The sequence below is a fragment of the Copadichromis virginalis genome, linkage group LG1 (genome assembly GCF_057382275.1).
Source record: "Copadichromis virginalis isolate Kocher_CV1m ecotype Utaka linkage group LG1, C_Virginalis_male_GT1.1, whole genome shotgun sequence".
In the NCBI taxonomy this organism is placed as follows: domain Eukaryota; kingdom Metazoa; phylum Chordata; class Actinopteri; order Cichliformes; family Cichlidae; genus Copadichromis; species Copadichromis virginalis.
Genome location: NC_140618.1, coordinates 14,104,837 through 14,115,594, shown reverse-complemented (window position 1 = coordinate 14,115,594; position 10,758 = coordinate 14,104,837). Strand labels below are relative to the sequence as shown.

General features: G+C 42.9%; 1 protein-coding gene across 2 annotated transcripts in view; it reads left to right on the top strand.

The window, feature by feature from the left end:
* Positions 1-10,758, top strand: part of mdga1 (MAM domain containing glycosylphosphatidylinositol anchor 1) — a 208,754-nt gene that overhangs the window by 147,622 nt on the left and 50,374 nt on the right. For both annotated transcript variants that reach the window (XM_085451770.1, XM_085451760.1), the window contains exons 12-13: positions 6,838-7,018; positions 7,164-7,187. In XM_085451770.1, the coding sequence (XP_085307896.1) occupies positions 6,838-7,018; positions 7,164-7,187 (205 nt within the window). The remainder of the gene's footprint in view (positions 1-6,837; positions 7,019-7,163; positions 7,188-10,758) is intronic.

Genomic DNA, 10,758 nt, shown 5'->3' with positions numbered 1-10,758 from the left:
CACGTACACGGGTATTTTTGAAAACGGAGATTTTCCGTTTTCGTTTTAAAAAATAATCCCGTCCACACATAAAGGCAGAAATGAAGGAAAACGCTGCTATGAACATGCCAAAGCAGCAGGTGGCGCTAGATTCCTAACCGTGCAGAAATGTTGGCCAATCAGAAGTCTAGAAGCCTCGGTGGGAAAAAGTAAACAAAGCTGCGGCATAGAAGCAGAACCGAGTCGTATGTGTGGACGGACAGTAACTGTGTGTATGTGTAAGCATTTAAACACTGCAGAGAGTAGAATTAACAGTAACAGTATTGTAGAAATTCATTTCACTGAAACAATAACGTGGCGCACAGTGTGACGCATGCACCAGTTTATTGTATTTCCAGACTTGCTTTCGGCACAATTTACAGTGCACGCTACTCTGTTTTTTGTCAGACTTGAAATAGCCGAAATACCTTCACACTACGGAACTTCTATGGCTCTTCCGTTCGACAATCTCTCCGGCATTGGAACCATCATCTGTTTTCTCTTCGGTCACGCTCGGTTGATTTTTCTAGTCGGCACACTCATTTCCTCCATTACCCGCTGGCTGCTTCCCAAACAAACACACGTGCGGCTTGGCACTTGTGCTGTACGTAACAAGTCACGCGACGTGACGCTGCGGCTGTGATTGGTTTGGCTCTGCGCTACTTAGTTTGGATTGGCTGACCTTTTTTTTTATTTTTAATTTTAATTTTTTTATTTTAAGAGGACAAGAGCGGCGAGGTCTATCGTGATAGCTTAATTTCTCTATCGAGTAAAAGTTATATCGCGATACATATCGTTCTATCGCCCAGCTCTAGCTCACACACATAGAAAGCTCAGGGTTTATGTCATCAGAATTCTTCTGTGATGCATGTGCACTCATGTGTTATGTAAATAAATATGATTCAAACCCAAGAGGGTCAAATTTGTAGAATTTCTTTGCTGAAAAGTAGTTACACATTATCAAAATCTAGAAATACACATAAACAACTGGGAAGAACAAGAAAGGTTTAACGTGCTGGTCATCAAACTTGAAATGGACATTCAGAAAGCTGCTTAGTAAACATGTCTTTAACTCTAAGAGAAAGTGAATCAGTCTTTTGCTTTGCTTTAGTTGCATATATTTGCATGCAGTTATGTTGAAGTTTTCAATTCAGTTTAATTCATTTCAACCATCAACAATTTAGCGACAATTGGCAGCTCAAGACACTTTATTATGTATTGCAAAATAAAGTTCCTGCTATTGTATATTACAGATAAAAATCCCATTGATTAAAAATGTACCTTTGAACAAACACTTGACTACTGCGAAGAACAAAAAATAAATGATTACATGAAGAAAGGCAGCACTAGGTTCAGGACGTGCACCATCTGCAGTGACCTGTTGGAGTAAGGGGAAAGGAAAGAAGAGCACAGAGAGAGCATTACATAGAGAGGTCTCCACTTAGAGGGATGAAGGCAGTGGTTGTCTGCAGCTGCCACAGCTATGGAAACGCGGGTGTTTCCAATTGATTGAGAAGTCGAGTTGGTGAAGTCTCCTTTGATCCACTCAAAACAGTCCTCTACCAACTGTACAAACGATGACTAGCTGACACCTGGAGTCTCTCACTGCTTGTGTGCTGAAATATTTCACTGTGTGTGCTTACACTGAAGCTAGCTGATTGAACTCTGTTATTTCACTTTGCTCTCTCTTCATTTTATGATTTTTTTCTGTAGGCTTGTAAATCAAATTTATAAAACTCTGGTCTTTTTCCTGACTGACTCTAACCGCATCTTTCCATTAACCTCGTATGCAATAACATGGCCTTGGTGAATGTTTTTGAATATCCTTATTAACTCTTGCCAATCAGAAACTACTTTTTTACTTCTGTCCTTACATACACTCACTGGACAGTTTATTAGGTACACCTTGCTTCAGAACTCCCTTAATTATTTAGGGCAAAGATTCAATAGGGTGCTGGAAACATTCCTCTGTGGTTTTGTTCCCATTCTATGCACGTGTTGAGGGTCACATATGGCAACAGACTCAATAAACTGATCTGCAAGGCCAGTAGTGTTGTGGGGATGGAGCTGGACTCCTTTAAGGTGGTGTTGGAGAGGCGGATCTTGTCCAAGATAAGGACAATGCTGGACAATACCTCCCCCCCCCACTCCCTGATGAGGTAGCCAGTCACAGAAGCATGTTTAGTGAAAGACAGATTACCCAAAAAGATTGGTTGTGTTGTATAATCACAGATGCTCTTCTGCATATCTTGGCTGTAAAGATTCATTATTGTATTTACTGTTGCCTTACTGTCCCTATTGCTATAACTTCAATTGCCTTTCTCCCTGATTCTAAGGTTATATTGAACATATCTACATTCCTCAGTGACCTGAGTTGCTGACATGTCATTAGCTGATTAGATATTTGTGAAAAGATGTTCTTAATAAAATAGGCTGGTTAGTGTATAGCATGTTTGCATTTTAAGAAAACATGTTATACACGTTTTCAAGAAGATACAAAACCAGGAACGTTACACATATTCTCCCATTGTTTTGTTTTTTTACAGTCAGCATGATTTTAAAACTAATGTAAGGAAAATATCAACCTGGTAACCAAGAAACCTCTTTAGCCATCTTTAGATGGAAATTAGTCAGCTAACTCCCTTCTAACTTCTAAGTCCATTAAACTTCATAAATCCTGTTTCTCATGATGACTGGATGTTAAACTTAATTGTTACACCTGGTAGAGCAGCCACACTCATCATTTTATTTAATATGAAAGAATTTAGACAGTTTTTAACTCTCAGTGATGTTGCAGTGTTTGTTTGACTTTGGAACCTGAAGAGGACCTGGAAACAGCTAATGACATCAGACTTAAAGAGCGAATAGTCTCTCTCTCACACTAGCCAACTCGTTTTATTGCCTAAACCACATTGACTGGTTTTGGTGCCTAAACCTGCATATACAGTGGAAGCGATTTGCTCATTGCTGTGAATTGCTTTCAGTGTGTATGTTGCTTAAGCCTAAGAAAACATCAAGATCAAACCAAACAACACACAAAAATGAAGCTAAAGCCTAAAAGAAACCAAAGAAAGTGTAAAAATCACGAATTCAGTGTGTGATTCTGGTGACAAAGTGACTTACTCAAATTCAGCTATTGCCAGAAATCAAATATAATTTATATTTGTATTCTTTCCATTTCTTTGTTTGTTTGTTTTTATCCATTTTTATTCAAAAAATCCTTTTCCTGTCTGAATATTCTTCACCTCTTTTCTATATTGACCAGTCTAAACCCAAGTTGTGTGTGTTATATCACTGAAGTTGTTCAGCTAGTAGCTGACCTGCCTTCACATAATAACTATTCAGGTTCTTGCACTCTAAGATTTAGCCACACACAGTCACACAAAGTGTCTCTGTGCAAGCACACAGTCCACATTACCATATATATGAGAGATGAAAAATATTCATGATGAATTAGAGTTGTACATTAAATCAAATATAGGAATAATTTATGTACATAACTAGCCCAACAAGGCAGATACACACACGTATGTTTGCACACAGATAGACCACATAGGCCTTTGTAAGCATAACTTTTCAATAGACAGAGTGCAAAGAAATGCATCAAGTATCAGTAAATTGCTGGATCAGTCATAAAAGAGAACCATTAACAGACGATAATAGAAAAATTAACCTTAGCACAAGGCTGCCTCGCCGTATGCTGTCAGTCCACATTTCTGTCATTTACAGATCACTCTGCCTCCATGGTCCTATTTCATAGCACAAGTTCTCCTGCTCTTGCCCTCTTTTACACAATATTTGTCTTGTTGTGTCTTTATTAAAAGTCCGATGGCAATACAGATGAAAATGCTGTTTGGCTGAAAGTGTCTGTACAGCAGGCAATATGTCAGTCCCACTCCTGTCTCATTCTGTTGTTCCCTTTGTACTATTTTGTTGCACTCTTACCCCTTTCCCCTTGCCTGTCACATAGACTCACACAAATAAGCATAGAGACACTGACAATATGTCCTGCTGAGGAAAGCAGAGAAAGACAGAGGCAGGGTGAAACAGACTTCAACCTGTGGTAGGAGCAGCTGGCTTCTCTAAGTCACACTTCAGCACCTCATTGATCCAGTGGTCCTAGTTCCAAAGAGTGTATGTGCATGTGTGTTAAAGTCCCCTCATAGTTTTTCAGTATCATTAATCTCCAGCGCACTGCATGTACGTGTACACACACATACACACTGCCCACTCATTAATAAAGGATAATATATTTCCAAAACTCAGGCAGATATTCACTCATCTCTTCTTGCTAACACACACTCTATACATTTTAAATGTGCATAACTTTTCTTTCCTGCTGTATTCCATATAAATATGCATATCCGATGTGTGAGCAGAGTGTAAATGTTTTTTATGGCTCAATATGAGCATAAGTTGGTGCTAAAAGGGTGCAATTCATAGTCTTCTGCATCATATGATAGTGTAAATGCTCCAGCAACGGAGCAAATATCTGAGGAAATCACTCATCTGCAGTTGGAGTTGCAGTTGATTACAATAAATAATAAGCAACAACAGCACCAAAAGAATGGACAAATTATATTCATATCATGCCCTATAGTACTTGACAAGACTCGTTGCTTTTGGAGAAATTGAAGCCGTAAACCATTTTTGGCCTAAAACTTTATTAGGCTGTATTATTGCTTTTACTTAAAATTACCTTCTTCGAGTTTTTAGTGAATGGATCATTAGGTCCATTGTATATCAGCCATGGACTGATGGTCTCAAGTATTTTGGTTAGTTGCATTGCAACAGGAATGTTGGATGTTTGGATGTTTGTTTGTTTTTTAGCAGTTCAGTTTTTAGATACAATTTATACTATTTTATACTTAAAAATATTTAAGTGGAAGAAGTGGTTTTTTTTGTTTGTTTGTTTTTTTCTGTAAGCAGTTATTTAGCTTTCATGGTCTCTATTGGTGGAGCTACAAAAGGGATCGCCAATGTCTGGCAAAAAGGGCAAACTTCATTTTGGAAGAACTGAAATGGAAACACCAAAAGTGGCACTGAGAAAAGAAGTTTGCCATCATGGCACAATGTCTGGTGAGGATGCATGGACTTGATACCAAGCATGTTGCTGAGCACACACTTGGGCTGTGGCTGCCGTTGGGGTCTCGCACAGTAATTGGAGTTGTACAAAGTTTTTGGCAGGCCAGGCAGGAGTCAGCTCAGTCTAGCAGAGTTGGAATTTGTGTCAGTATGTAGACATCCAATGAAAACTGCACACCTTAACTTGAGGGAGGATGTCAGAGCATAGAGTACTATAGCAATTATAGCAAAAGTAACTAAATCCACCAGTGATTTAATGTTAAATTAGAACAGCAATTGAGCCTATAAGGGCATTTTTAATAGATATACCTTTATATAAATCTATATATATATTTTTATCGCAGTGTCACTCAAGAAGTATGAAATGTCATATCTAGGAGATCCTAAATCCAAATTCATGCTGAATATCAAAAAAAATGTGTCTGTAATTATATGATGTTCACAAAACTTCAGCTGCTGACTATCTGAGAAAACTGTACAGGAGACATTTATCATAAACACAAAACCATGTGCACACTTAAACACACAATACCCGCAGTATACACACACTTCTGTGCTGCATGTGTTACCTGATAATGGCATGCTGTGGGTGTACTAAGCTGTTATGGTGGAGTGGCTGACCTAATGCATTAGATTGAGCTCACTGTCAGGTCTTTAAGTAGCTGGGATCAGAGGCAGATACACAGCTAATGGATCCTTCTCTCCGTGGGTGGAATAACACAGCAATAACTCTATTTAATGGAAAAAAAGACTTAACTTTAAAAGAATGAGAAGACGCCAATTGGTTGAGCTCAATATCTTAACCATTTTAATATTTCATGATACACAGCTAAATAAGTTATTGGAAGTTGGGGGGGGGGGTTTAAAGATTGTATTTATATTTAAAAGCATGCATGATTGAAAAGTGCTGCTATTAAACAAACTTATTGAGTCCCTATTGTGGAAACAGAAGTGGAAATCACATAACTTGCTCAGAGCACTAAAACTAACCAACAGGTATTTTTAAACATCAAAATTGATGTGGGAGACCACTGATATACCGAAACTAATGTAGCCTCTTCTGGCCTTTAAAGCTCTTAGAGAGAATCAATTTTAGGAAGGCAGCTTGTATACTTTATTTTGAAAATAAAGTAGACTGAAAACATACCTAAGCTATGTTGGTTGGGAATATACCCCAGAAAGGTAAGTTTATCCCTATATGTAATTTCACATAAAAACATACACTAATGTGATTTGATAATGAGTTGTTAAAAAATGAGCTGCCATGTTTTAATTTATTTTTTATTTTTTGCTCCAAAAAAACTTCAACCCTGTGTCTGATGTTGTTTGTGTATTTAAATGAAAGTGCTGGGGTATTATGACTATTATACTAGTAAGGATTAGGATTGCATGAAAATCCTCCAGATGCGAGATGAGCTGGAGTTGTTAAATGAGTTGTGGCTTTTTCCCAGTGACTTCTGAATGACGAAATTTTAGGACATCCAAGTAAAGTGATAGAGCTGGGGTATGACCAAAGATGAACGAACCCAAAATGAAAAGAAAGAAAGGGGAATGGGAAATATGCCTGACACCACTGACACGTCCTTATGTGACTCCTTTACCCTTTCTCCTACTCAGTCAAATCATTGTATGTACAGTTTTTTTTACACTTTTGACCAAGTACATTTGCACATTAACAAGCCTTCATCTTTTCTATTTGTGTGTATGTGTTTGTGTACCTATGTATGAATGCAGAACAAGCAAAACCTGCTGTCAAAACAAATAGACCTCAAGGGTAAGACACCAGAAAAGGGTGTTCTGATGTCCTACGCAGTATCAGACCTGAAAATCCCTCTGTCCTACGAGGTCCGGCTGGCCCCTATTACCACCTACAGCACTGGGGACTATGTCAGTCGAATCATCCAGTATTCAGAACGTGAGTCTCTCTTAAAATCCTCGATCTTTGTCTGCAGTCATTAGATATTTTTTTAATCCAACCATATACTTACACAGAGCATAGATCAATTGATGGGATGTTCATGTTTGAGTGCTAATCAATATTATCATAATTCTTTTTACAGCCTACACTTACCCAAGACCTTCAGGTGAGACTCAACTGCCATCCTTTGCTCTTGTACATTTGATCATCTTTAACTTTCTTTTTCAACCTGATTTATGACAGAGTGGTAAAGAGATGAAGGCATGTTGAATTCTGATGAAGGTTTAAATAAGCATGTTTGCTCCAAGCAGTGTCAGCACCAGTCTGCCAAGGCAAAGGTTCCCAACACGCGACCCCGTGACTCATGACCCTTAATCATATTGTTGCGATGAAAATAATGGGGTAACAAAAAATGATGGGTGAAACAAGCTCTATAGAATTTTAAATGTCTTGAAATGGTGACAATGGGAGAAGGATATCAGGTCGGTTATGATGATATGATTGGCTAGGCTTGAAAATTTTCAAATACAAAATGTGGGCCATTCTGTATGTTTTAAACTTGATCAGGCTATATTAAAACTATGTTCCATCTCATCATAGATTTTTAGTTCCTTTCTCTCTCTGTTAGCCCCCTCTGTCTGTCACAGTTTTCCACCAGCGTCTATCCTCTCTCTTACCATCCCTCTCTCTTTTTCTCAGTCAATTGCATCTTGTCTATTTTCTTCATTAAGAGACACGCAGCATTTTTCTGGCAGGAGTGTCAGTTGGCTCCATCAGGGTGAGGCAATTAAAACAACAGCAGATTGGAACAGACTGCGAGAACAACAGTGTAAATTGAAAGGAGCGCATGTACTAGAGCAGGGTGTGAATAGTAATAGATTAGCTCCCTGAAACAAAGAGGCACACATACGCCGTCCTCTTGGGGAGCACAAGCCATATGCATCTGCAGCGGACTGTGTGTGTCCGGGAAGCTTTCACTGATGCTGTCAGCTTGGACGGTTTTAGATGGCTGTTGTTATACTCTCTTGGCTCAATTTTCATTTGTTTAGTGAGTCTCTGATAATTGCTCTCCAGATGGGCTAATGAAGGTGACTACACCACGGAAAGAAGGCTCTTTATCTTGCTTAACAAGAGACATTAACATCAACGACGACAAAACTCGGGGTGTTCTTCAAAATATCTTTTTTGTCCTTAATGATCTATGTGACAGTATCAAAGTGTCTCTCAAAGCATATTAATGGGAAAACATTAAAAGAATCACATAGCTCAGAGAAGATTAAATGTTCAGGGAAACTGCATCTCATTAAAGCTTTTACCTAATTGTGTTTATAGATTATATTCACAAGGTGTCAACAGCCAGTAGGAGCACTCAAAAACAAGAAAGGTAGACTCGTACTTCTACTGTCAGGTCCAAAATATGTCGAACAAAGAAATTGCAGTTTTGCCGTTACACACTTGCACAGTGGATTTTTAATCAAATAATCAATATTCGCTCCTCCTTGAATCGCTACCTTATCGTGGTGGAGGGGTTTGTGTGTCCCAGGGATCCCAGGGGCTATGTTGTCTGGGGGCTTTTGCCCCCTGGTAGGGTCTCCCATGGCAAACTGGTCCTGGGTGAGGGACCAGACAAAGAGCGATTCAGAAGACCCCCATGAAAAGAATATCGAGGGAACAGTTTACCCTGCCCGGGATAGGGTTACCGGGGCCCCGCCCTGGAGCCAGGCCCGGGGAGGGTGCCCGAGGGCGAGCGTCTGGTGGCCGGGCCTTAGTCCATGGGGCCCGGCCGGGCACAGCCCGAAGAGGAGACATGGGCCCATCCTCCCGCAGGCCCACCACCCGCAGGAGGCGCCATAGGGGTCGGGTGCATTGTGAGCCGGGTGGCGGCCAGGAGCGGAGGCCCTGGCGGACCGACCCCCGGCTGCCAAGACTGGCAATAGGGACATGGAATGTCACCTCTCTGGTGGGGAAGGAGCCTGAGTTGGTGCGTGAGGTTGAGAGGTACCGGCTAGATATAGTTGGGCTCACCTCTACGCATTGTCTGGGCTCTGGAACCAGTCTCCTGGAGAGGGGCTGGACTCTGTCTCAGTCTGGAGTTGCCCCTGGTGAGAGGCGGCGGGCTGGGGTGGGTATTCTTATATCCCCTCGGCTTGCTGCCGGTACGTTGGGGTTTCTCCCGGTGGACGAGAGGGTTTGTTCCCTGCGCCTTAGGGTCGGGGAACGGGTCCTGACTGTCATCTGCGCTTATGCGCCGAGTGGCAGTTCGGAGTACCCAGCCTTCTTAGAGTCCCTGGGGGGGGTGCTGGAAGGTGCTCCACCTGGAGACTCTGTTGTCCTGCTGGGAGACTTCAATGCTCACGTGGGTAACGACAGCGAGACCTGGAGGGGCGTGATTGGGAGGAACGGCCTCCCTGATCTGAACCCGAGCGGTGCTTTGTTATTGGACTTCTGTGCTAATCACAGTTTGGCCATAACGAACACCCTGTTCGAACATAAGAGTGTCCATAAGTGCACGTGGCACCAGGATGCTCTAGGCCGTAGGTCGATGATCGATTTTGTAATCGTATCACCAGACCTGCGACCATATGTTCTGGACACTCGGGTGAAGAGAGGGGCTGAGCTGTCAACTGATCACCACCTGGTGGTGAGTTGGATCAGGTGGCGGGGGAGGACGCTGGACAGACCTGGTGCACCTAAACGCGTAGTGAGGGTGTGCTGGGAACGTCTAGCAGAGGCCCCAGTCCGCGAGATCTTCAACGCGCACCTCCGGCAGAGCTTCAACAGCATTCCGAGGGAGACTGGGGACATTGAGTCCGAATGGACCATGTTCAGCGTCTCCATTGCCGAAGCTGCTGCATTGAGCTGCGGCCGCAAGGTGGTTGGTGCCTGCCGTGGTGGTAATCCCCGAACCAAATGGTGGACACCAGAGGTGAAGGGAGCCACCAGGCTGAAGAAGGAGGCCTATCGGGCTTGGTTAGCCTGTGGGACTCCGGAGGCAGCCGACAGGTATCGACAGGCCAAGCGGAATGCGGCTCGGGCAGTGGCTGAAGCAAAAACTCGGGTGTGGGAGGAGTTCGGAGAGGCCATGGAAAAAGACTTTCGGACTGCCTCGAAGAGATTCTGGCAAACCGTCAGGCGTCTCAGGAGGGGAAAGCGGTGCTCTACCTGCACTGTGTATAGTGCTGGCGGAGCGCTGTTGACGTCGACTGAGAAAATTGTCGGGCGGTGGAAGGAATACTTCGAGGACCTCCTTAATCCCACTGACACGTCTTCCGGGGAGGAAGCAGAGTCTGGGGATGAGGGGTGTGACCCACCAATTTCCGGGGGCGAGGTCACTGAGGCAGTTAAACAACTCCTTGGTGGCAGAGCCCCTGGTGTCGATGAGGTCCGCCCCGAGTTCCTGAAGGCTCTGGACGTTGTAGGGCTGTCTTGGTTGACACGTCTCTGCAATGTTGCGTGGAGATCAGGGGCAGTACCTGTGGACTGGCAGACCGGGGTGGTGGTCCCCATCTTCAAGAAGGGGGACCGGAGGGTGTGTTCCAACTACAGGGGGATCACACTCCTCAGCCTCCCCGGGAAAGTCTATGCCAGGGTGCTGGAGAGGAGGGTTCGTCCGCTAGTCGAACCTCGGATACAGGAGGAACAATGCGGTTTTCGTCCTGGTCGCGGAACACTGGACCAGCTCTTTGTCCTCTCGAGGATACTTGAGGGTGCATGGGAGTTTGCCCAACCAGTCTACA